We start from the raw sequence: 27918 nt of genomic DNA on the forward strand, positions 1-27918 counted from the left end.
GAGGAGAAATAGTGAGTATATTGGTAGAAAAATGATGAGGATGGAGCTGCCAGACAAGAGAGCTAGAGGAAGACCAAAGAGAAGGTTGATGGATGTCGCGAGGGAAGACATGATGGCAGTTGGTGTTCGAGAGGAGGATGCAGGAGATAGGCTTACATGGAAAAGGATGACGCGCTGTGGCGACCCCTAACGGGACAAGCTGAAAGGAAAAGAAGAAGTTTTTTGTTAATGAATACAAGTAATGACAAAATCAGCAATGTAGTTTCGAAAATGTTTTAATTAATGCTTTACAATGTTTACATGTTTTATCAAATAAACAATAACAATGCAATTAATAATTTCAGAGCAAAACTCGCTTTCAGATTCCTGATCACTTCAGTGTTTGAATATAGCTGTCCTGTTGTGGACAAGACACACAAGATCACTTTTTAGCCTCTCGCTGATTTTTATGCATGCAAACATGACTTCATTTTCTACACATTCTATTGTCAAGAAATGGGGTTACAGTTGAGTACAGCAAAGTTAGAGATCAAGATACATACAGTTTAAGTACATAGTTTATTCCGTTAGAATGGCTTCAGAAAATCAAAGCCAAGACCACTTGTTCGCTTTCTGAACGACAAAGGCAGTTTGACAGATCAATGTGTTCGACTCTTAGTAGTTAAGAAATAGTCGCTGTTTGCGTGCAGTTCCTCATTCAGTACCAACATCAACACAAGTTCTTTATTAGTAGTCTTTGGGAAATTGGACTTTATTTGGTCTATTGTCTTTCAAAATTGTTGCACTGATTTTCTCTCTCTCTCTCTCTCTCTCTCTCTCTCTTGCTCTCTCATTGCCTGTATTGCCTTGCCTATCTGAATTGATGCAGAATGTTCTCTCTCTCTTTCTAACCAACTTCTGTCTTGTCATTTTCTTTTGGTGAGCCCCCCTTATGGTGATTTAACAAGGTAATATCAGCAAAATACTGTTTTACTAATTTTATTAGCGTGTCATTGGCCACCATGAAGAAGCAAACAAATTTCATGTAATCTACTTTATGTAGATATTTTACTAGGACCTGTCATCGTTCCTTGGTCTGAAATAATGGCTGACTTAATTAGGGTTAAGACGTAAATTGCACATAGGAAATCAAGCATTACATTTACACAAATTCCAGAAACCTGTGCGATAGTCGTTCATGTTCTTTTGTACAGAAAAAGGGATTACTGTACATTCACTATATCGATGAATGTAAATTTCATACTATAGCAGTTTTCCTCACTTCCAGGGGAAGTTAAATGAAACCTTTGTTTTTCACTGTTATAACTTTTGTTGATGTTGGCCTACAAAAAGGGATGGGAAAAGGGTGGAGGAATAAAAATAAGTGCCCTTTAAAAACACGTTTCCCTATACGGTACCTTGAAAACTATTCTCACACACTTAAAGAAGATAAAATGATTTATAGATGAGATAATGATGACGATGACGATGACGACGACGATGATGATGATGATGATGATGATGATTGTGTTCAGGTGAAGGACACATTGGACCTGTATTTTCCAACATTGGCCAATATGATTGTATGAGTAGCTTATTGAATAATTGCTCCAAGGTCTTCCAAGTGTTTATGCGTTGGCACAATCAGTAAATCCCACCGCCAAAGTATTACATCAAATAGTCTGAAGAAAGTGTGCATAAGAAGATACCAAAGCACACATATCTGAGTCGTATAGCATATTAGCTGCAGCTGGAGAAAAAAGAGTATCCTATTCGCATTTACAATATTCCGGTCCTTTGGGACCAGTGCACTAAAGACAAGGGTGCAGATTTATAATAGGGTGAAAAAACAAATCTTTTCTGTACTCTCACATAGCAACAGTTTAGTGTTATGCCTTTTCAAAATGCTCTCTTTTCATATTTGCTGAGATGCTGTAGAAAGTGAATCATCTGGTGACTAATGGAAGAAGAGCCTGGTCTTTTCTCATTTTGTACTAATTATATCTTATGCTGTCAACTGGATGAACTAGACTTGTATTCTCTGGTTGCCTTCTAGATCTTATTCTACTTAATACTAGAGAAAATGAAACATTTCCCTTTGTGCATTTTTTACTGCCACCTGTTAAAGCATGTACAGTATCTAATGACTACAGGTCATAATTTTACACCATAGAAACAAGTGCCCAAAAGACTCACATACACAGAAACAAAAAAACAACAAAAGATTCATTTCAATTTCAAACTCATTCCTTTTGTTGCACTCGCTCAAGTACTGTTGGCCTCAAATGAAGTGAGGCTGTGGGGCATTTCCTTACGTAGATCCGCTCATAAGCACCAATAGAACTAAGCTGCTCCTGTACCCTCAATGGAATCCCTTGCTTTTCAGTCCCTCAGAGTAGCAGTCATGAACTGGTGGCAGTCCAGTTCCCCTCGCAGCTCTAGCAGGCCCGGCAGCCTCATGCCCGTCTTCTGATCCACACACCAGCACTTTCCTCGCTGGCCATCACGTGCAGGATGGCACTGTGGGCAGAAATTAGAATAATTCTTAACCTTCTTAAATATTGTCGACGTGTCACATGATTAAATGCAATGTAGTGTCAGATTCCTCTTTGTTACCCATTTAGTCACTTTAACAAAGAGAATGCAACAGCCTAGCAAGCTGATGTCTTTACGTTTATTATACAACACCAATTTGAGTGAAGTGAGACTTCCTAATATTGTTACTAAAATTAATAGTTTAGTTTTGATAATACAACCCCAATTCCAATGAAGTTGGGATGTTGTGTTAAACATAAATAAAAACTGAATACAATGATTTGCAAATCATGTACAACCTATATTGAATTGAATACACTACAAAGACAATATATTTAATGTTCAAACTGATAAACTTTATTTTTTTTTAGCAAATAATCATTAACTTAGAATTTTATGGCTGCAACACATCCCAAAAATCTGGGACAGGTGGCAAAAAAGAGCAGAAATGCTCATCAAACACCTGTTTGTAACATCCCACAGGTGAACAGGCTCAATGGGAACAGGTGGGTGCCATGATTGGGTATAAAAGGAGCTTCCCTGAATTGCTCAGTCATTCACAAGCAAAGATGGGGCGAGGTTCACCTCTCTGTGAACAAGTGTGTTTGAAAATAGTCGAACAGTTTAAGGACAATGTTCCTCAACGTACAATTGCAAGGAATTTAGGGATTTCATCATCTACGGTCCATAATATCATCAAAAGGTTCAGAGAATCTGGAGAAATCATTGCATGTAAGCGGCAAGGCCGAAAACCAACATTGAATGCCCGTGACCTTCGATCCCTTCGATCCACTGCATCAAAAACCGACATCAATGTGTAAAGGACATCACCACATGGGCTCAGGAACACTTCAGAAAACCAATGTCAGTAAATACAGTTCGGCGCTACATCCGTAAATGCAACTTGAAACTCTACTATGCAAAGCAAAAGCCATTTATCAACAACACCCAGAAACCCTGCCAGCTTCTCTGGGCTCGACCTCATCTAAGATGAAATGATGCAAAGTGGAAAAGTGTTCTGTGGTCCGACGAGTCCACATTTCAAATTGTTTTTGGAAATTGTGGACGTCGTGTCCTCTGGGCCAAAGAGGATAAGAACCATCCGGACTGTTAAGGACGCAAAATTCAATAGGCAGCATCTGTGATAGTTTGGGGCTGTGTTAGTGCCAATGGCATGGGTAACTTACACATCTGCGAAGGCACCATTAATGCTGAAAGGTACATACAGGTTTTGGAGAAACATATGCTGCCATCCAAGCAAGGTCTTTTTCGTGGTGCTGCTTATTTCAGCAAGACAATGCCAAATCACATTCTGTCAGTCTAGTACCCGCACTCTTTACCACTTCGTGGTAAAAGAGTGCGGGTACTAGACTGGCCTGCCTGCAATCCAGACCTGTCTCCCATTGAAAATGTGTGGCACATTTAAAAAGCGTTAAATTCGACAATGGAGACCCCGGACTGTTGAACAGTTAAAGCTGTACATCAAGCAAGAATGGGAAAGAATTCCACCTACAAAGCTTCAACAATTAGTGTCCTCAGTTCCCAAACATTTATTGAATCTTGTTAAAAGAAAAAGAAAACTGTGTGATGTAACACAGTGGTAAACATGACCCTGTCCCAGCTTTTTTGAAACGTGTTGCAGCCATAAAATTCTAAGTTAATGATTATTTGCTAAAAAAAATTAAGTTTTTCAGTTTGAACATTAAATATCTTGTCTTTGTAGTGTATTCAATTAAATATAGGTCGAACATGATTTGCAAATCATTGTATTCTGTTTTTATTTATGTTTAAGACAACATGCCAACTTCATTGGAATTGGGGTTGTACAAAAACAAGTATGAAACATGGTAGTTCCACTCTGTCTTCTTCTGTTATTGTCCTTAAACAGCCACCAAAACAAGTGGACTGTATGTGAACTTTCTTTTTTTGTTTAGTTTTTACTCATGCCAGGAAGGAATGGCTTCAGAGAGTTCACTTGAAGGTGGACCAAAAAAAATTCGGGCTGCATTCCTGCATTTACTCAAACCACTCACAAATGTGTTCAACTTGACTAAAAATGTTGCTGTCACTAGCACTGGTGTGGGTTGCAAGGCGAATAAAGTATTTGTGCACCCTAACCGCTTCCTGGGTCTATTAGTCTATTATTGAGCCTTCTTGACTGATATCAACACATCCAAAAGGATTGTGAATATTTCCATCGCTGTAATGGACAGATGATTTGTTCTATTTAATTTGTGACGCAACTCTTTAATCCTCAAAACCTAAAGCATGTTCAAACTCATGATGGTCAGTTTTTATTCATATTTCATATATTATAATCACTATAAAACATTTCCAATTACATTTACATTCTAAATTAGCTTTTAATGTATTAACAACCTTATTGGATGGAACATACATGTAGATTCATACATTAAATCATAAATTCACCAGGTTCGTACTGTTGGCAGTAAAATGAAAAATCCTGTTCACAAAGAAATAAGACACACACAAAATGGATGTAAGTACCAAACTTTAGCAGATCACAGTGTACCCCAGCACAGCAATTATTGTTTAGCAGTGAGGAAAATCATTAGTTTGTAAGTGGTGGAGTGCTGACAACCAAAATGGAATGACAAGGTCTTTGACCCCAAGTACCTTCGAGTGCAGGGTCTTCAAAACTGATAAAACTATTGTTCTAACAAAATGTAATAATTTGCGACTCATCTAGGCAACAAGGAAAATTGATTATTTATTTATTTTTATTTTTTTTAACTTGTTGGTGTATTAGTTTTATTTGGCATAGATCACTCGAAATCTATTATTTTGTTGCTTATAAATGTCTGTGCTTCCCACAATACAACATAGATAAAACATTTTCAAAATATTTTGGCCTATAAAGGCTAATTAAAAGTCTGCAACTCGTCCATAAAATGTTCTTAGTTGTCCCTCATGACATGAGCTTACCTTCCCAATACTTTTTATCGCAGTTTCTAACAGTCAACAGATTTCTGCAAATTTCTGCAGACGGGGATACTTTCACCATATTGCACAATCATTATGTCAGTCTGGTGAGAACGTGCATTTTTTAGGGCTTTGCTGTGATTGCATGCAAAACTCATAGCAATCTTATCTCTAGTTTCTCTCTAGTAGTTAACAAATAGTCGCTGTCTACGTGCAGTTCTGCATTTAATACCAACATGAGCACAAGTTCTTTGTAGTCTTTGAGAAATTGGACTTTATTTGAGTCTAAAACATTTTTTTAAAGCTGTTGCATTGACTCTCTCTCTCTCTCTCTCTCTCTCTCTCTCTCTCTCTCTCTCTCTCTCTCACACTCATCACCTGTATTGTCTTGCCTGTCGAAATTGTGGCAGAATCTAATAGTATCTGTTATTGCAATGTCGTGAGCAGTTGAGTAGAATGCATTTTACATGCCCTGTTCAGCTCATCCTTTCTGACAGGAAAGTAAATCATTTTGCATGTGAGCTATTAAAAAAAAAAAAAAAAAAAAAAAAGAAGGCCTTGGTGATCTCAAAGGAGTGTCTACTTGGACACATTTTTGTTGATTTTGCACTCATAATGCAATATTTAATCTGCTGCAGGCATGTTTTGTATTCTGGCTCAAAGACTGCTGATGTAGTTTGAAATGAACTATACTTGACATATAAACATCAGCCTCTCATTTCCATTAGATTAGTAACAGCCAGGCATTGTGTGCTTCATGTAACAGACCTGTTTAGTGTGGAAATCTCCATTCTTGTCACAGTTCGGAATTGGAATTGTGAAGAGATCATCATGAGTGCGGGAATTCGATGCCAATCTGTCCAGTGCTCTCTGGAGCTCAGCACGACATGGAGCCTAAGGGGGACATCATTGTCAGTGAAGATTGTGTACAAAACAAAACAATTGTGCTCATTCTCATCCATATCCTTGGCAGTTGCTTCATAAATTATGTCTGTGACAATCAAATGAACACAATTGTTCCATAATGCAATGAAGTGCCCCATAAAAAACAAAGGATGTGTGAAATTAAATTAAATTTTGGATATACCAGCAGTCACACTTTATTCTTTTAACTCAATGGGTGTTTTGTTCCTTTCTTTCCTTTCCTTTTCACATATACATTTCTTTCTATATTCATGTGCGTCATGCCTGCCAGAGACGAGATCCAATCAGAACTCATTTTGTTTGAAGAGATGTGAGAATTTGACGAGAGAAAATCCAGCCTAACCCGCCTGGCCACTCGTCACGTCTTATTAAAGCTGGTCATGAAAATAGAAGCCAAAGTGTTGATGTCAAAGTAAACCTTTATTGAAATTCAGGAGCTGACAATCATAAGTTACTTTCTGAAATAAAGTATTATGGATAATTTATAAGCGGACCCGTGCGCTTCGGACGAATCGAAATCTACTGGAGCCGCAGCTTCGTCGCTTAGCTTTTCACAATCATGTACCCCTTTAAGTTTCCGACAGAGCTTCACTAGATTGCTAAAAAGTTACACACTATTAGTCAGGGACCTCATTTGATGTGCGGCCCGCGTCCGAGACGCACAAAAATTAGCAGGGACTCATGCAGCATATTTAATCTGCGTCCGTAGACGCATGGTTTAAGCCCCGCCGTACATTTGTGTGCGTGTGTCGGTGAAGCGCTTCCACAAGCAGCGACTCAAAAGTATGAATCCTGTCTTGGTGCCGGGCAATCGGAGGCACAGTACAGCAGGAATTGTTTCTGGACTCAATAACTTTTCATTCCTGTGGTAGCACACGACGCAGCAAGCCGCTGGCAAAACGGCCTTTGCTCTGTAGATGCACACAACAGGGACAAACGGAAAGGTAACTTTTTATTACATTTATTTGCCTGTGAGCTAACAACCTAGCGAGCTAAGGGCTGGAACTAGACCTCACTCGACCGCTGCAACATGGTTACAACGTCAGCGCAGTGTTATGTGTGTGTGTGTGTGTGTTCCCCACATAACACACGCACACACACATATGGGAAAGTTTGCACACGTTATCAATACTCAGGCAGTGACTTTAGCGAACTCATTTTCAGCGTCATTTGATTGACAGGTGACGGTCGACGACCGCCACAGTCCAACAGCTCGAGGGCGGGCCTTATTTTACATTTTATTTATTCTTTATTTAACCAGGTAAAAGCTTATTGGAAGATTTAAAAAAAAAATAAGCCAAGAGGCAGCAGAAATGAGAAATTATAAAGTGCAATAAATGAAAATAAAGACGACAAAATAACAGCGATATTAAAATGTATGGCATCTGATTTAAAAACAGTGACAAAGCTTAAATGCTTTCGAGTAGCTACAAGGTGTTTTTTTTTTTTTTTTTTTTTAAATTCATTCAAATTTGGCAGGCTTTAAGAAATTTTTTGGGTCTCTTTAGTGAGGTAATGACTCTATACCTCTGTGCCATCCATCCATCCATTTTCTGCACTGCTTATCCTCACTACGGTCGCGGGCGTGCTGGAGCCTATCCCAGCTCTGTGACAAATGTTTAATATTTGTTTAAGTCCAATGCAGAGTCTGAGTCTGATTGATTGATTTATCTAAGATATTTTATTTATTGTTCTACATTACAATGCCAATGTTGAATGTTCTTTAGAATTAAAAGTTAATTGCTCTTAAAAAGGATGTACAATACTATATGCTCTAGAATATCATTTCATCAGTGGCCTAAAAAAAAACAAAAAAAAAAACATCAATGGTACTATCGTTTATCGTAATAGTTTTTGGGAAAATGTATCGTCCTAAAAAATTTGCTATTGTGGCAGGCTGAAACATAATATATTGAGAGAGCGCAAGAAGAATGGATTGTACAATAAAAAGCTGCAATATAGCGGGAACGCGAAGCAACAACCGTCATACAGCGGAGGATTACTGTATCTGTACTCCGTGACGATAAGTTGCATGGACTTATTGTTTCCAGATATGTGCATCCTGGGACTCACATAGTCTCAAGTGTAAAATGATCTGAACATAATGTTAGTAGTGGAAATTTAAACTGAAAACTGTTATTTGAAGCGGGAATCATATATAACTTTTATGCTTTTCTCTCTCTCTCTGATCATATATGCTACTTCTATCGCTTTAGGATTTAGCACTCACACATATTCAGTGTGAGTCAAGCCCTCTCCTGCTATTCCTTAAGATGTAAAGTCCGATAGGTTCGTTGGTTAGTTAGTTAGTTAGTTAGTTAGTTAGTTACTTAGTTTGTTTGTTTGTTTGTTTTACATCCAAAGCCTTAATGCGACTGAGACTGCCAATTTAGAATAAATAAAAATGTAAGGGCCTTCTGACTTACATTAACAAACTGCTTTCTCAGGTGACAGCGTAACAAAAAAAATGTCTATTCACCTGAAAACACAATTTTTGTCTCTCGAGTAAATTTTGTCCAATTATCTGATTTAATTCTGACACCGCTATTCCTCAATATATTGAGATGTTGAAGCAGGTGTGTCAAACTAATTTTTGTCACGGGCCACAATGTAGTCACGGTTTCCCTCAGAGGGCCGTTGACTGTGAAACCCTATAAATGTTTAGTCGCCTCATAATATTATTACATACACACAACAAATTGATGGATACCTAGTTTTGAAATCAGAAGTCAAGGATAATAGTTTGATCAACTATTGTTCAAGTTACTTTAAGCAGAAAATGCTTGCAATGTCTCAACGATACTATTTATTATTATTATTTTATGAGAATTTGAGCAAGAATCATGGAAGTTGACACAAATGATTTGCTTTCGCGGGCCACGTGAAAAGACTTGGCGGGACAGATTTGGCCCCCGGGCCTTGCGTTTGACACCTGTGTGTTAGCGGTACTTTTATGTGTACATTTTTAAACACCTGGGCCTGGAGGGCAGGCAAGATGTATGATTATTTTCTCTCATTGCACAAAATGATATCACCACATGGATAGTGAAAACGGCATTAGACATGGTCTACTGTTAAATCAGTTTGTTGAAAACATGGGTGGATGTCTGTTCCTGTCCTCCTTCGTGATTTATCAAATCAACTTTGTGTCTCACCTATCAATTACCCCGTTTTCAGTTTTTGGTGTAAATGAGTAATTATTGTACAGTACCTCACCAACATTTCACTTTTCATCTCGTGCACTCCCTAGAAGTCACTCGCGCGCCCCAATTTGGGAATCCCTGCTCTTAGAGATGAACTAAGTGAGTTATTCTCTGAACTTGCTTAAATGATGCTTTTGCTCACCAGCGCTGCCTTGGCCTCCTCCCTCGCTGTGTTGCTTCTCTGATTTGTGGATTTGAGCGGGTGTCGGGCCAGAGTCTTCTGTATGCAGCGCTTGTCTTGTGGACTGCAACGGATATTGCTGATGTTTGGGTGCTCAGGGATGATTTCATCCTGCCGTTCCATCACTGAAGGCAACAAGAAATAAGACAATTCAATCAATCAGACAAATGTCAAATTTACTGTCCTCCTGTTGTGATATGTGTGAATGGCTTGACATTAACTTTTTTTGCTCACCAGCCACTGTGGCTAGTTGTTTCCCAGAGTTACTAGCCACTCAGCATTTTCATTAGCCGCAATTTGTTTTTGGATAACAGGGTTTATGCGCTACCAACTTCCGCATTCGATAAAACATGTCGAAGCACTTGAGAAAACTACATGTAATAAAGTTATTCTCATTTATCACTGATTCTGGATACATTTACATTTCAGAAAACAAATGAACAAAAAACAAAAAAACTTTGACATTTCATAAAACACATGAACAAAAGCACAAACACTTTGACAAAAGACGAAATGAATGAACAATTGGGAAAACCCAGAAAGGGAACGTCCCATTTCACAGACATTCTTAGAAATCCCACGCTCTTTCTCAGCAAGACCCGCCCCGCTTCAACATGATTGGCTCCTGCATCGCGGGAAGGGTAGGCTCCGCAGATGTAACAAGATGTCCATCCCAAATATGTATCACATTTGTAAAAAAATGTTTTAAAATATATATATTTTTTATTATGGTTAGGTTTAGAACTTGGGTTGGGGTTAAGGCAGTTTAGGATGAGTTAAGGTTAGGATTCTGGTGGTTAAGGCTGGCGCACACCGAGCACTGCCGCCGAACCAGACTGAACTATGGCGCAGTGTGCGTGCTTTGGCAACTGCTTCTTTGAGCGGCGGATCGGTCGGCCACTGGTTTTGACGCGATTCAAAATTATCATCTCTGTTGCACGGTGTCTTCACGTCCCAGTTTACATTCAATCAAAATGTACAGAAGCTTTCCCATACGGTGTAAATACATTTCCGGGTTTGCGAGCCGCGCCGCCGCTCGGCCTCGGCTCAAGCCATAAATCGGACCATAAATAGCATGTAATGCATCAAATGTTGTTTTACATCAATACTAAGATATATTCATAATGTATAATGTGTCTGTGCATGAAAAAGCAATGTTTGTGACCAGAATGTACGTTCAAATGAATGGCGCCGGCAGCTTCCTTTCAAACATCCAGACTTTCCCTTTAATTCTCGCCAGCATCCTCTCTCTTTAACAACCTACTTCTTCCTTAACTCTTAATCTATCTTTTGATGTTTTAAGAAATGTGATCAAGTACAATATATTGTATATAGAGCATCAAACGTCAATACAGGCACAATGTTCAGGGCCTCCATATATATAATCGCTATTTGGGAACCCTAGTCCTAATCCTAACCATAACAAATTTCTTTGTTGTTTTTTTTTTTAATTATATTTGGGACGGACATCTCATTACATCTGCGTAGCCTACCCTTGCCGCGATGCAAGAGCCAATCATGTTGAAGCGGGGCGGGTCTTGCCGAGAAAGGGCGTGGGATTTCGAAGAATGAAACTGTTTTGGCTTTTGTTAATCTGTTTTCTGAACTGTAAAAGTGTTTCACCATTTGTTTTATTGTTTTGCACTTCCAGGCCACCGTACCTTTATGCCAGAACAGTTTTACTGTGCCACAGTGGAGTTTGTAAGATGCCATTGTGGTTCTTGTATTCTGATGGATTTATTTTGAAAATTTCAGTCGGACAGAACAAAGTTTTAAAGGGAAGTGACAGAAAAAACAAAACAGAGATACAGTGAAAACATAACTAAATAAAACTAACTAAAGAAGATAACTAAAGACAGGACAGCTATAAGTGGGTTGGCGGGTGTTAATATCAAGCCCAGTTTGTGATACTATGGTCCCTTGCCCCGATCCTTCATAATATCTGCAGCAATGCCACAATGTATTCGGTAGTTTAAATGATAGCACCCATATTGTGGCCGGTACCAGGTTCAACTCTGTATACTTAGTTCTGTATGCCTTCTGCTTCCTGAGGAAATGTCCCCTCCCTCTTCATCCTACATCCCTGCAGATGGAGGTCGTTAAAGGGTATTTGCACTGTCATAAGTGGGCACTGCTGTGTATGTGCTCCTCTCTGTGCACACATTCATGCTCATTTCACCTGTGGCTTGTGAAGCTTGGCAATGTTTTGTTCTTCTAGCTTATTACCTGTGGTATTTTATAGATTAGCACTGGAATCAAAGCAGGCTAAACTATCAAATCTGTAGATTTGCAAAGTCCCTGCCAGGCATCCAGTTAAACACTGTTGGCAAAGAGAAAGAGAGGGCGTTTCTGTTGCCTGCTAACTCTTTGCATGGTCATTTTGCCTTGGATCTTTTTGAAACAAATTATATGTAGTCTTAGTTTTTACTGGTTATGTCAATGTTAGAAGTCCATGGTGTTATATACACGTTGACTGTTACATTTTTTAAGTACAGTTCAGTTGTATTTAACATTTTATTACAATACAGTACGTTTGCATTTAATCTTGTATAACTGTTTGTTTTTAAACATTTATCTGAATACAATTTGCATGTAACTGAAGTCAAAGGGCAATAGATTTCAGTGGGATCAATCGTACAGTATTTGTTGTCTTTCCCTATATTTAAGCGCAGTGTTAATGTCCAATGATAAATATAGTTGCATCCATCCATCCATTTTCTGAACTGCTTGTACTCACACGGGTCACGGGTGTGCTGGCTGCATCATTTTTTATGAATACTTAGGCAGACAATGTTACTTATTTTAATGTTGGTCATTATGGTGGTACTTGGAGAGCCAAGTATTTTTGGAGGTGGTACTTGGTGTAAAAAGTTTGAGAACCACTGGTGTGAAGGAATGCGATTTTCTAAACTGTCTTTCTTGGCGTGTCTGGGGAATTGTGTTTTGTCGTTTCTGTTTCTTCCTAGTCTCGCTGCTTTTAATCTTCGCTCATCAGCACTTCCTACCCCGAGCGCCAGCATTTTTTAGCTGTTTCCTTCATCCAAAGTTGTTAATTCTCCTATTTTGTCTGGTCATACTTCCGATTGCATGCGCTCTTTCTGGATAGAACAATGTGATATGGGAGTGGGTCAAGAGTGAGATGTCTTGTTTGTTGCTTCAAATACAGTTTTTCTTGTAGGAAGTCAACACCTCTTGACTTTATGACTCACTTGTATTAGGATAATGCGATCTTCTCTTTTTTGATACTCTTTAATGCATCATTATTACAATAAGATAATTACTACATTATTATTTTGAAATTGAAATGAAATTGCATAAGGTGATATTATTATTATTATTATTATTTGATTGTTTACATTTTTATTATTACATTTGCCAAAGTTTCAATTAAAATAATTTACTGGGTACGTGGACACATTATATATTATATTCATAGAACTTTAAAAGAAGCTTGATGTGGTTTATTTTCAATTGAATATTTCTACCAGATTTGAATGAAAACTTTTGTAAAGAGTACATTTCTCATTACAATTGTTTTGTCTTTTGTCAGCAATTGTAACAAAGTAATGTAAAGAAAAAACTATTTTGTATAACATTATTAAAAATGTAAAAATTAAAAAATTCTACATAAAAATGTATACTCAATTCTATTCCCACTTTAAATCAACACTGCAATTGCATGGTATTTACCTTAATCACATTGAAATCTAAAATTTTATGATTTAAACATGCACCCATGGGTACATGTTATAACATTCAAATTTAGATGAACAGTTGTACTACATCTAAGGAGGAACTCTATCTTACCCAAGATGCCTTCATAAATGAGGTGAAGTCAAGTCAGCACAAATCTTTTCAGCACTCTGCTGGTCACAGTTTTTATTTATTATGGGCATGCTTGTGGAGCAATACACAACAATGAATTGCTGCAAAGCAGAGAGCCCCTCTGTCAATTCCACTGATTGACTTGAAATTTCTCATACAAGTCCAGAAAATTATGTTCTACAACCATTATTTGGGAACACAAGTGTAACATTAGAATCAGAAACATCTTTATTGGCCAAGTATGTTGAAAACACACAGGGAATTTGTCTTTGGTAGTTGGAGACCCTCAAGTAAGACAACAAACAACCATTATGATATACATTATAAGATATGATTATATATATACAGTGGGTACGGAAAGTATTCAGAGCCCCTTAAATGTCTTCCTCTTTGTTATCTTGCAGCCATTTGCTACAATCATTTAAGTACATTCTTTCCTCATTAATGTATTGTACACAAAGAACAGAATTGTTTAAATTTTTGCCGATGTATTAAAAAAGAAAAACTGAAATATCACACAGCCATAAGTATTCAGACCCTTTGCTGTGACACTCATATTTAACTCGAGTGCTGTCCATTTCTTCTGATCATCCTTAAAATGGTTCTACACCTTCTTTGGAGTCCAGCTGTGTCTGATTATACTGATTGGACTTGATTAGGAAAGCCTCACACCTGTCTATATAAGACCTTACAGCTCACAGTGATTGTCAGAGCAAATGAGAATCATGAGGTCAAAGGAACTGCCTGAAAAGCTCAGAGACAGAATTGTGGCAAGGCACAGATCTGGCCAAGGTTACAAAAAAATTCTGCTGCACTTAAGGTTCCTAAGAGCACAGTGGCCTCCATAATCCTGAAATGGAAGACGTTTGGGATGACCAGAACCCTTCCTAGAGATGACCGTCAGACCAAACTGAGCAATCGGGGGAGAAAAGCCTTGGTGAGAGAGGTAAAGAAGAACCCAAAGATCACTGTGGCTGAGCTCCAGAGATGCTGTCGGGAGACAGGAGAAAGTTCGAGAAAGTCAACCATCACTGCAGCCCTCCACCAGTCGGGGTTTTATGGCAGCGTGGCCCGATGGAAGCCTCTCCTCAGTGCAAGACACATGAAACCCCGAATGGAGTTTAAAAACACCTGAAGGACTCCAAGATGGTGAGAAATAAGATTCTCTGGTCTGATGAGGGCGGCACGGTGGACGACTGGTTAGAGCGTCTGCCTCACAGTTCTGAGGACCGGCGTTCAATCCCAGCCCTGCCTGTGTGGAGTTTGCATGTTCTCCCCGTGCCTGCGTGGGTTTTCTACGGGCTCTCCGGTTTCCTCCCACATCCCAAAAACATGCATGGTAGGTTCATTGAAGACTCTAAATTGCCCGTAGGTGTGAATGTGAGTGCGAATGGTTGTTTGTTTATATGTGCCCCGCGATTGGCTGCCAACCGCTTTAGGGTGTACCCCGCCTCCTGCCTGAAGATAGCTGGGATAGGCTCCAGCACTCCAGCGACCCCTGTGAGGATAAGCAGCTCAGAAAATGGATGGATGGATGGATGGATGGTCTGATGAGACCAAGATAGAACTTTTTGGCTTTAATTCTAATCGGTATGTGTGGAGAAAATAAGGCACTGCTCATCACCTGTTCAATACAGTCCCAACAGTAAAGCATGGTGGTGGCAACATCATGCTGTGGGGGTGTTTTCCAGCTGCAGGGACAGGACGACTGGTTGCAATCGAAGGAAAGATGAATGCTGCCAAGTACAGGGATATCCTGGATGAAAACCTTCTCCAGAGTGCTCAGGACCTCAGACTGGGCCGAAGATTCACCTTCCAACAAGACAATGACCCTAAGCACACAGCTAAAATAACGAAGGAGTGGCTTCACAACAACTCCGTGACTGTTCTTGAATGGGTCACCCAGAGCCCTGACTTAAACCCAATTGAGCATCTCTTGAGAGACCTGAAAATGGCTGTCCACCAACATTCACCATCCAACCTGACAGAACTGGAGATAATCTGCAAGGAGGAATGGGAGAGGATTCCCACATCCAGGTATGAAAACTTGTTGCATCATTCCCAAAAAGACTCATGGCTGTATTAGCTCAAAAGGCTGCTTCTCCTAAATACTGAGCAAAGGGTCTGAATACTGTGTGGCTGTGTGATAGTTAAGGGTTTTTTTTGTTTTGTTTTTTTTTGTTTTGTTTTTTATTTATCTGCAAAAATCTCAACAACTCCAATTGTTTCTGTCAATATGGGGTGCTGTGCGTACATTAATGAGGAAAAAAAAAAACTTAAATGATTTTAGCAAATGGCTGCAATATAGCAAAGACTAAAAAATTTAAGAGGGTCTGAATACTTCCCGTACCCACTGTGTGTGTGTATATATATATATATATATATATATATACTGGGTCCCCCACGGGATGGCTGAGGCCCTCTCCTTTGCGCCCTTCGTCAGTGTGCCAGCACAGCAACTCCATACACCAGTTGACTAACATGCATGTGATATGGTGTTTATTCACTAATGAGTTCCATAGAAACGCTATAGGCTTTAATTGCTTCTGCTGGGACAACTAATAATAACACAGGTTGTATTAAGATATCAACTCACAGGTTCTTACAGGTGCTTAGACACTATTATAAGCATTCCACTGCACCACTCATCAGTACCACTGCTTTGCTCATTTCCCACATCCCATCCTACCATGTCCTTTCCTGTCTTCTCTCATCCTGTCCTATTGGTTAGTTGTTGCATGTCCTCACAGGATGTCTCCCCGTCCACAAATAGGAATGCGATTTGACTTTGAATTTGCTTGTTATTTTAGTGAAAAAATGCAATCCATCAGGTTAAATATTAGCACAAATCAGTAAAATGATAAAATCATACTTCATCTGAAGGCACCCAGGAAAAACTCTCTTACCATGTCAGAATTTGATACATCAATCAATACATCCATTTTCTGAGCCGCTTCTCCTCACTAGGGTCGCGGGCGTGCTGGAGCCTATACCAGCCATCATCGAGCAGGAAGCGGGGTACACCCTGAACTGGTTGCCAGCCAATCGCAGGGCACATAGAAACAAACAACCATTTGCACTCACATTCACACCTCGGGGCAATTTAGAGACTTCAATCAACCTACCACGCATGTTTATGGGATGTGGGAGGAAACCGGAGTGCCCGGAGAAAACCCACGCAGGCACGGGGAGAACATGTAAACTCCACACAGGTGGGGCCGGGGATTGAACCCCGGTCCTCAGAACTGTGAGGCAGACGCTCTAACCAGTCAGTCACCGTGCCGGAATTTGATAGAGTTGACCATAAAACTGTAGAGAAAACGGTTCAGCAGCTGAAACCCTCAACGAGCTGTCTTGACTCAATACCATCTGACTTTTTCAAAGCTATTGCGAAGTCTATGCTAGCTGATTTGCAGCAAATAATCAATTGCTCACTTCAGACAGGCGAATTTCCTAAAGCTCTTAAAGTAGCTGTAGTTAAGCCTCTTCTAAAAAAAAATAGAACACTGCACGCTTCCATGTTAGCAAGCTGTAAACCCATCTCAAATCTCCCTTTCATAATCAAGATTGTTGAGAAAGTTATTTTTAATCATTTCAGCAATTTCTTGAACTTAAATGGACTTTTTGACAAATTTCAATCCGGTTCCGAACTCATCATAGTACAGAATCTGCTCTTATCAAAGTGCTAAATGATATATGGTTGAATACTGACTCGGGAAAGGTGTCAATTATGGTCTTGTTGGACCTCAGAGCGGCTTTTGATACGGTAGATCATAATATACTATATATATAATATGAAAAGGTTGGAAACATGGGTAGGACTAAATGGAACAGTCCTTAAATGGTTCAGGTCCTACCTGGAGGAAAGGAGTTATTTTGCAAAGCATCCATCCATCCATCCATTTTCTGAGCCGCTTCTCCTCACTAGGGTCGCGGGCGTGCTGGAGCCTATCCCAGCTATCATCGGGCAGGAGGCGGGGTACACCCTGAACTGGTTGCCAGCCAATCGCAGGGCACATACAAACAAACAACCATTCGCACTCACATTCACACCTTCGGGCAATTTAGAGTCTCCAATTCATGCATGTTTTTGGGATGTGGGAGGAAACCGGAGTGCCCGGAGAGAACCCACGCAGGCACGGGGAGAACATGCTAACTCCACACAGGCGGGGCCGGGGATTGAACCCCGGTCTTCAGAACTGTGAGGCTGACGCTCTAACCAGTCGGTCACCGTGCCGCCATATTCATGACTTAATAAGCTATAAGTAACGACTATTTCAAAATTTTCCAATTGTTTTGGTGCAAGTACATTTGGAAAATATTCAGATTTATTGATAATTATCTTGTTGCAAATGTTGTTGCAAATCATATGAGCAATCAGAAATTTCTTAACAAAAACAATTGCAATTTCACCAGTATTATGAATCTGTTTTTTTATTATTATTATTTACACGTGTGCAATTTATAGATCAAAGTGGATCTACATATATGTACTGTTTCTAAAACAAATTGTTAAGATGTTGAAATCGTTCTGAATTTACATACATTTCCGCATCCATCTGGAAATATTGACAACCTCAACTGACTAATCACACCATACAAATTACCGATGGTAACTACTCAGAAAGAGGGGGCAGTTTTCTGCCTAAACTTTATTTGTATACATAAAAATGCATGCAAGTTATGGTAGTGTATAAACAAATTATTCCATGCATCCATTCCCAATACTGCTTATCCTGTTCAGGGTCGCGGGGCGTAGGAGCCTATCCCAACTGACTTGGGGTGAAAGGCGGACTACACGCTGAACTGGTCGCCAATCAGTCGCTGGACACATATAGACACTGACAGCCATTCGCATTCACATTCACACCGTCACTCCGTGGGAACTGACACCAACACCAAAGTCTGGCAAATGTACCACTACACCATCAGTGACTACTTGACTTACTTACCTGTTTTTCCCCATATTCTGGGCTCTGCCCTTGCAAGTAGAAGCCACTCTAGTTGCAAGGATCAGGCTTCAGAAGAATAAGAAGAATAATCATCTTTTATTGTCATGAACATGCATGCATGCACACAAAATTTGTTCTCTGCATTTAACCCATCACAGTGAACACATACACATGTTAGTGGAACACACTGGAGCAGGGGGCAGCTGAAGCGCCCGGGGAGCATTTCGGGGTATCAGTGTCTTGCTCAAGGACACCACAGCCGTGAGTCCGGGGGATGTTGGCGGATGGTCCAGTCGGGGTTTTGAACCTAGGTCCCCCACGGTGGCAGGCGATGATCTTAACCATTGGGCCACGGCTGCCCGAGTTGTTGTGGTAGCAAAAGCCGAACTCGCCACTGACCCAGGAGTATGCGTCAGTGGCACAATTTATTTTTGTACAATTTTGACTTTAATTACACACTTTAATTTAATTTAACTTACTTCTCAATTTTTTTATAATATGCTCTGAAATTCACTTTACACTTGTATTTATGTTTGAAAAGATGACATACCGTAATTTCTCGTGTATAATGCGCACCCATGTATAATACTTACCCCCAAAGTTGACCTCAAAACTCTGGAAAACCCTTCTACCTATGTATAGTGCATTTTTACAATGCATGATTTTGCTTCTACCCATATGATCAAAACATGAAGTATTATCTGTATTTTGTTAGGTTTTTTTCAAATAATTATTCTGCAGTAAAGCATTTTATTTGTTAATTTACTTGCTCTTATTTTGAAATTCACAGCCCTAGTTTTATTTAGTAAATGAGGAAAAACACAGTTGTGCTCATATGTTTGATTACCCAGGCAGAATTTGTAAGATGTCTACAATTATTTAAAGAAAACATGAAGGGCCGGCAAAACACATTTAATTTTATTTTAATTGGAATTCAAATTAAACAGTGAAGCATTTCAGAAAAGCATTATCATTAGACAAAAAATAACCATAAAGAAATGAATGATGGTTGTTGTTCAGTCATCAGTCATTATTTAAAAAAAAAAAAAAGCAATATTTCACAAATTCTGTCAGGGTATGTAAACTTATGAGCACAACTGTACATATATGCAGTCATATGTACCCCTTTTTCCTAACCACTAGGTGGCAATGGCATATTATAATGAAAATGTACACCTTTCTCATAACCTCTAGGTGGGGGTGGCATTTTGGAATGAAAGTGTACAGCTTTTTGATAACCTCTACATGGCGACATACATTTATAAAATGGGAAAGTTTTTTTCCATTTTCCCCAAAACCTATTTATAATGTGCACTATTGACTTTTGACAATATTTTTTTTGGGGGGGGGGGAAATGTGCATTATACATTGGAAATTACGGTATATGTTTTCAAAGGTTATTATTGAAAAAAATTTACTTTTTTTGGCTTATATAAAAATGTGTCACGATTTTACACTACTTTTTCAAAACTTGTCGCTGCCCATTGTTGACACTTTGGGAGTTTCTTACGTGCAATTTGAGCGTCTGCACATGCATGCTGTGTTCAATGAAAGTAAACAGTTGTTTGGAATATGTCACTTGAAATGTAAATCTAAATAGACCTAGATGGTAGCATGTCCCAAATTAGTTAGAGTAGTTAAATTGGTACTTTCTTTCTGTAATGTCATAATTAATGGCTATTTTTCAAAGCAATATTGTCATGTATCTGAAGAAGAACCCATTAGTTTGGTATCATATCTTGGATTCCATCTTTTTTTTTTTTTGTCATCATACCAGCCACAACTTTCCTTCAAGCTTTTATGTTTTTTTTTTTTTCTTGAGCAAAATTCCTACAGACGTCAAATGATATCTGGGACTAGATAAATGTCAAAGGCCAAGGCAAGGTCAATCTGTGTTTTCTTTCAGCCCTCTACCCGACGCGTTCCATACATCTGACCGAATAACGAGACTATTGTTTTAAAACCAAATGACCCAGGTTAGCGGCGGTGGCATGCGTCAAAGGTCAGCTTTCTGAGAATATGTTAGTCATCAGCACTCTTTGTGATGGTTCACCTCAAATCCCTCAGAGGAAGTCAATAAAGGAACCGGACACCCTCAAAACAAGGCTCCGTAAAGTTGTACGGAATGTAACATTTTTCAGCATTTCTTGATCAAGTTTTTAAAATTTTGCTGCAGAAGGGTCTCAGCAAAAGATGGCTGTCAATTATTGATTCAGAGGGATTAATAGTCGCTGGCGCTTAGTTCAGGTTTATGTTGTTTATGCATTGGAAAAACATACAATAATATATACAATGTAGTCTCTGAATTCTGCTTTTATTATAAAGCATGACTACAAACATCAATTGGCATTTTCTGTTTTAAGTCATCTTAAGTATGCATCTATCCATTTTCTATACTGCATATTCTATCCAGGGTAGTGGGGAGCTGGATCCTTGCTCAGCTAACATCAGGAAAAAAGCAGATTACACCCAATCACAAGGCACATACAGACAGACAACAATTCACACTGAGTGAGAACTGAAGCCACACTGCCTGGCGGCACAGAAGTCAGGCAAGTGAACCACTTCACTGTCATGGAGTTGTTTTACATGGTTCCAGCTTCAAACAACTTTCATGTCCCATTTTTACAAGTGTTTAAAACTCTGAATGGCATGAATGGATGTATTTATAATGGGCACTAGACCTACCTCTGCCATAGTTAAAATATGGTGTGGTTTGCTTTGGATCATCATGAGCTTTTCAGTTTTTTCACTACACTTCTCTTTTTTTTCCTGTTCCCTTCAGTGTGGTCCAACTTAATCTTGGTTTCATCTTCAAAGAACCTCATTCCATTACGGTGAAGACATTTGAAGCCCTCTGCATTTATACAAAGCTCAATAAAGGTGTTTCTTAAGTTTAGTCTTTTCAATATTTTTGAAGGTTTACAAATTATTCAGGGATATGTGAAGTGATGGCTGCAACTCTTTAATAGTCAATGCGATATTTCTGTTGAACCCCAAATCAAAGCTGACAGGCTTCACTTCAGTGGCAATCTCAAATCTGTCAAAATCCATCGTGGTGAAGGAAAACAGGTACAAATGATGGATATTACGTTGCACATCGTTTCTCACATGGGCTTAAAGTCCCCATAAATAAACAACACTTGTCAAGCCAAAAAGAATTAGGCTAAATAAAGGGGGAAAAGTTAATATTTCTCATGTAAGGATGGGAACAACTAGTTACATGTTGCATGTACAGAGGTTTTGTAGCACAAACAATGATTCTTTTTTTGTTTGTTTGTTTTTTGTTAATTATATGGCAAGGAGTTCAAGTCACCCAGACTTTCTTCAAGGAAATGGAAACGCCTTTTTCAGAGTCAACATCAAATCTCGCCCAAAGCAACAATCCACTCTCAACACAGCCTGGCCCAAGTCGAAAGCAATTGTAACAACAGTCTTCAATAAAATTACTGTGCGCTGTAAAAATGCAGCAAAAGCAGGGAGTTCTCTTCATTAGCTAAAGCCAAAACAGAATAGTAAATCAACAGAAATTTCCCAAAAGGAAAAAACTTGCTGTTACATTGCAACATGCTGCTCTGGCCACTTCCCAGTGTTCCAGCTGATGCCAAAACAGATAGCCAGGTGTAGAATGTGTTTTTAGCCAGGAATCCACCAAGAGCAGGGCAGGGATAGTTTATGTGCTAGGTTGTTGATTTATTCCACAAGAAGCCATACAGTACATCTGAAAAGAATCAGTAGACACATGCCGTCATTGTACAGGATTTTTTTTTTCAACTTCAAATGTCTTTTTAGGATGCTGAAAATGACCGAACTGAGCAAGGATCACAGAAAGTGAAGATGAATGTAAACTGCTTAATCTTAGTCGCATCAGCACATTTCTGGCTGTTCTATACCATTAATTAAAAACAACTCAGTAGCCTTGGCATCCAATATTCCAAATGAAATTCTGTGACGACGATTAGCCGAATACAAATACGGAATAAGAAGTCTTCCAGACAGACTATAATCACAAAAAAACATTTTCTTCCCAACAAAAATCTTTTGGATCAGAATGAGGTGAAAACAAACCAGTGTGAGTTTTTTTCCCCATATTTAGTTTCCTCTGGGATTTACACTTTCCTCTGCGTTCTATAAAAAATCTTCTTATTCATCGAGGAGAAAAAAAAAAAGATTACCGTGATGTAATTAATGTATTTACAGTCACCTACGATGTACTATGAGTAAAGGAAGTTGTCATTTAGGTCAAAGGCAAAGTTTTTTTTTTGATTTATTTACTTTTTACATTCTTAATTTTTGCATGTACCTGTAAGTTCTAATTTAACTATAAAATAAAAGGAAAGTGAAGTACTACTAAGTGTTAAGAATGTGATAAACGGCTCAATGTATTTCATTTGTGTTGTAATGATCGTCTCTTTTCACTGCATTGTTTTTGGTGCAAGCAAATAGGTTCATGTCTGCAACCCCGTGGATTCACTGTCTTTCAGAAAGTTCATTGTTGGATTGTTTGTGGATCTCTCGGCTGCAGCACTACAAGGGGGTCCCTGTGCACACAAGGACAGCAAGTAGCTGATCACGTTTACTCCTGCATTAGAGACACAGCTGTACAAATGCACTGCGGAGCTCCAAGTGAGCAAATACACAACACTAAGGTACATCCGAGAGGCATTTATAAAATCCTCAATTAATATCAAGACAATGAACAAGTTTAACATCACTATTTCTAAAACATGGGGTTTTTTTGTAAGATAAAAGACTAATCTTTTTCCTGAAGACTCTCAGCTTGTCATGCCTTACAGCTGGATCCATTTGTCAATAATATTGTTTTGTTTTTCACAAAAGAAAGAAATTGTATGTCATACCGGTGAAGATTTGATAGGAATGTTGCACCAGATGCCAACACACACACACACACGCACAATGACTTATTTTGAGTATTAGGTTAGATGGGCTTTCAAAGAAGGGGACGATATCACTAAATCTGTCTTAAACCTTGATACAGGATAGCATATGGTGCTTGGGAGGTGGTTACAATGGAAACGTGGTGGAAATTACAAATTGATGGTCAACATCTTTCAGATACAAATATGCTCCTTTGACCCTGGCCACTCACAATTCTGTTCAGTCGGCTATTGAGACCTGCTCCTATCACAGATTCCTTCATAGGGAATTTTCTTGGATTTTAAAAACCCTCTTCTATTTTTATCCAGCGTGTTCACTTTTGCTAAGAGTGAGGCCGTGTCAGTCACGTATTCAGAAGATTTACCCCCTTGTTTAATAATGCATCCAGGAAATCTGCTACTTCTGACTACAGTTGCTTTTCACTTTACTCCTGTGCTTTTTTATTGCTGCTATGAATTATATCAATCATTTTTGTGCAGTGGATCTGAGTTGCTGCCCAGAACAATTGATTTACTGTGTATTGGGCACATTTCACCAATAAGAAGAAATAAGAAGGCAATAAGAAGGATGGAGCCGAATAGAACTAAGTGGTCAGATTTCAGAACATCAAAAAAAAACTTTTGAACTTCGCAAATGAACGCTTTGCCTTGAACAATGAGTTCAAACCCCATCATGTACAACCCCAATTCCAATGAAGTTGGGACGTTGTGTTAAACATAAATAAAAGAAGAATACAATGATTTACAAATCATGTTCAACCTATATTTAATTGAATACGCTACAAAAACAAGATATTTAATGTTCAAAATGATAAACTTGATTGTTTTCAGCAAATAATCATTAACTTAGAATTGGTTGCAACACGTTCCAAAAAAGTGGGACAGGTGGCAAAAAAGACTGAGAAAGTTGAGGAATGCTCATCAAGCACCTGTTTGGAACATCCCACAGGTGAACAGGCTAACTGGGAACAGGTGGGTGCCATGATTGGGTATAACAGGAGCTTCCCTGAATTGCTCAGTCATTCACAAGCAAAGATGGGGCAAGGTTCTCTTCCTTGTGAACAAGTGCGTGAGAAAATAGTCGAACACTTTAAGGACAATGTTCCTCAACGTACAATTGCAAGGAATTTAGGGATTTCATCATCTACGGTCCATAATATCATCAAAAGGTTCAGAGAATCTGGAGAAATCACTTCATGTAAGCGGCAAGGCCGAAAACCAACATTGAATGCCCGTGACCTTCGATCCCTCAGGCGGCACTGCATCAAAAACCGACATCAATGTGCAAAGGATATCACCACATGGTCTCAGGAACACTTCAGAAAACCAATGTCAGTAAATACAGTTCGGCGCTACATCCGTAAGTGCAACTTGAAACTCTACTATGCAAAGCAAAAGCCATTTATCAACAACATCCAGAAACACCGCCGGCCTCTCTTGGCCTGAGCTCATCTAAGATGGACCGATGCAAAGTGGAAAAGTGTTCTGTGGTCCGACGAGTCCACATTTCAAATTGTTTTTGGAAATTGTGGACGTCGTCACCTCCGGGCCAAAGAGGAAAAGAACCATCCGGACTGCTATGGACGCAAAGTTCAAAAGCCAGCATCTGTGATGGTATGGGGCTATGTTAGTGCCAATGGCATGGGTAACTTACACATCTGTGAAGGCACCATTAATGCTGAAAGGTACATACAGGTTTTGGAGAAACATATGCTGCCATCCAAGCAACGTCTTTTTCATGGACGCCCCTGCTTATTTCAGCAAGACAATGCCAAACCACATTGAATGTTGTTAAAAGAAAAGGTGATGTAACACAGTGGTAAACATGAGCCTGTCCCAGCTTTTTTGGAACATGTTGCAGCCATAAAATTCTAAGTTAATGATTATTTGCTAGAAACAATAAAGTTAATCAGTTTGAACATTAAATTCGTAGTGTATTCAATTGAACATGATTTGGAAATGATTGTATTCTGTTTATATTTATGTTTAACACAATCTCCCAACTTCATTGGAATTGGGGTTGTACAATTTCCAGTAACGCGGTCGGTCTTGTAGAAATTCCGAATCTGGTCAGTGCTAGGACAGCCCTCCTCTTTTTTATCATGCTCTACGCAGCTTTCCTCGTCTTTCTGATTCCATTTAGTCACGCTATGTGCTGGCCTAACCTATGCTGGCCCTGCACGGAGAGCAGAAGGCTCTCATTTCAGCTCTGGCAGAAAGAGTGCTGATGAGCTCATCCTCCTGCAGGAGCTGGACGCGGTGGGCGATGTATTCGAAGGCTTGTTAGGGCTTGGGGGCGGGGTGTGTGGGGGGGGGGGGCAGTGGAAACAGATGCTGCACTGCAGAAGAGTGTCCTGGGAGTTTTGTAATGACTGATCCAACTCTTTGTTGTTCTGGCAGGAGCCAAGTGCCCGTGCCTTTATCAGTTTATTCAAGCAACACGGGATCATTATGTGGATTGTCTTCATCAAATAAATGAACCACGTCCGTGAGACCTAATAACAATTCCCTCCCACAAAATAACGGAAAGCAACACCACTATATTTGTTTAGAATAGAAGAAGACTGACAGAAAGAGTTGACACAATTACATCAGTAGGGAGAAGTTAAAGTCCAGTGAACTGGAACGTGATACGCAGATAAGGCATCCCGTGGTGAAAAACTAAAAACAGACCTAATTGTATGCAGTACTACAACAACAACAACAACAAAGCGGAGAACAGGAACTTTGTCCAGAGGTTTGTGATGGAGAGGTCAAGGAGAGACGCAAATTTGGATGTGTAGCGGCGGGAGGATGAGGAATGAAAAAGCACCAAGTGAATTACTGATTGCAGAGAGTTCTATTAGCCCCAGACTGGCCGCACTCCATTACAGTCTTTTGATACGGCAGCTTTTATTGCCTCCTCGCAGCACAAACACACACACACACACACACACAGGCGTAGACTCTCACATTCCCACAACCACCACAATGCTTTTCACTGGCTGCACAACCTCAGGATCTCAGACTTTGGCGTGATTTAGCTAAGGCACACACACACACACACCTTTTAATCATCAATGCATATTTTGACAACTATAACTTGTCGGTCAAAAGGTCACACAGAGCGCACGCTCGAGCAGCAGAGGTCTCCAATACGAGCTCCTGGCGCATACACGCCTAGACCAGCTATAACCACAGCGCTCTGCTTTGGATCCTGCTGCAGGGCCCCTTTCACAGCAAGTGGCTGCAAGACAGCTGGGGGACAACAGGCCATGCAGGAGGAGCTGCTGTGCGGGCTGTAGCTAAGATCAGCGTAAACAACACATCTTAAAGCACTCGCAGGTAACCTTCACGTCCAGCAGTGGGTCCGCAAAGTGCCAGCCCAGATCATCGCTCTTGATAGGAAAGACATCATGTGAAGAAGCTCACCTGAGTTTTCCTCCACCTCTCTCTCATCGATGCACACCCCCTGGCCGTGCATGAGCGAGTGCAGCGGTCTCTCAATGCCCTGTGGCGGGTAGCAGCGCAGGCCAGTACCACATCGCGGCGAGTAGACACCACAGTGTGCCCCTTTAGGCAGGGCACACGTGGGGCAGCAGCCACAGCCGGGCTCCCGCACCGTCTCCTCACAGTTTTCCGGCAGTTGACAGCTGGCTAGCCTCTCCTCAGAGCACACTGGGCAGCGGATGGCCTGGTCGGACAAGCATAGTGCCACTAGCATCAAAGTGGCAAAAGCCCACAGGCCCCAGTAGGATGCAGCCACCGCCACACCACCCTCACGCACCATGGCAGCCTGCACGGAATCCTTTGCACCGGTCACCTTAGGCTCCGGAGTGGTGTGCAGCTTTTGATCACTTTTCTAATTCAAAACAGCAGACTGGAGCCCAACAAGGGGACGGGAGTTGCGAGAAACCTTTTGTCCAGGATGGTCTATGATATTTTCAGCTGGTTGGTGTTTCAATTGCAGGGACACAATGCCTCGTCTGTACTGCTTCTCTGTCCCACTGATTCAATGGAACAGCATTGAAATAGAAGCTTGCTCTTGCTCTGCTCAGCTAGCGGATGAAGTGATGATAAGAGCTAGGTTTTGTTGTGTTAAAACGAATATCCACCAGCGTGTTCAGGTGAGCCCGTTCTTCAAGTCCAGAGTCTTGTCACTTTCTGCTGAAACGCCCCAAAAATCAGCTCTCCCAGTGTCTAGCTGTAAAATCATCAAAAGGTAGTGTTTTGAATAACAACTGTACTCTCTCCTCTTGCTGGTGTGCAGTGCAAAGAACTGGCGCCTGAGAATGGCTCAACTTGAGTGGTTCTCTTTGGACTTTATACTGGTCTGTGGACACGCCTCTTTTTACAGTGAGAGAGGAGCTGAAAGGCTCAGCAGAGAAAAGCCAGACTAAAGCTCTTCTCTCTCTCTCTCTCTCTCTCTCTCTCTCTCTCTCTCTCTCTCTCTCTCTCTCTCCGACTCACAAACACAATCTTACTCTCTCTCTCCCTTG

At 40.1% G+C, this 27918-nt stretch overlaps 1 protein-coding gene across 1 annotated transcript; it reads right to left on the bottom strand.

Moving 5' to 3' along the window:
- Positions 1-259: 259 nt before the first annotated feature.
- On the bottom strand, positions 260-27704 carry LOC133477442 (insulin-like growth factor-binding protein 4). Its single transcript, XM_061772206.1, has 4 exons — positions 26852-27704; positions 9727-9890; positions 6226-6351; positions 260-2499 (listed from the first exon to the last, which is right to left on the bottom strand). The coding sequence occupies exons 1-4, from the start codon at positions 27207-27209 to the stop codon at positions 2362-2364; spliced, it is 786 nt and encodes a 261-aa protein (XP_061628190.1). The 5' UTR covers positions 27210-27704; the 3' UTR covers positions 260-2361.
- Positions 27705-27918: the final 214 nt, after the last annotated feature.

Source organism: Phyllopteryx taeniolatus, chromosome 4, assembly GCF_024500385.1.
Source record: "Phyllopteryx taeniolatus isolate TA_2022b chromosome 4, UOR_Ptae_1.2, whole genome shotgun sequence".
Lineage (NCBI taxonomy): Eukaryota > Metazoa > Chordata > Actinopteri > Syngnathiformes > Syngnathidae > Phyllopteryx > Phyllopteryx taeniolatus.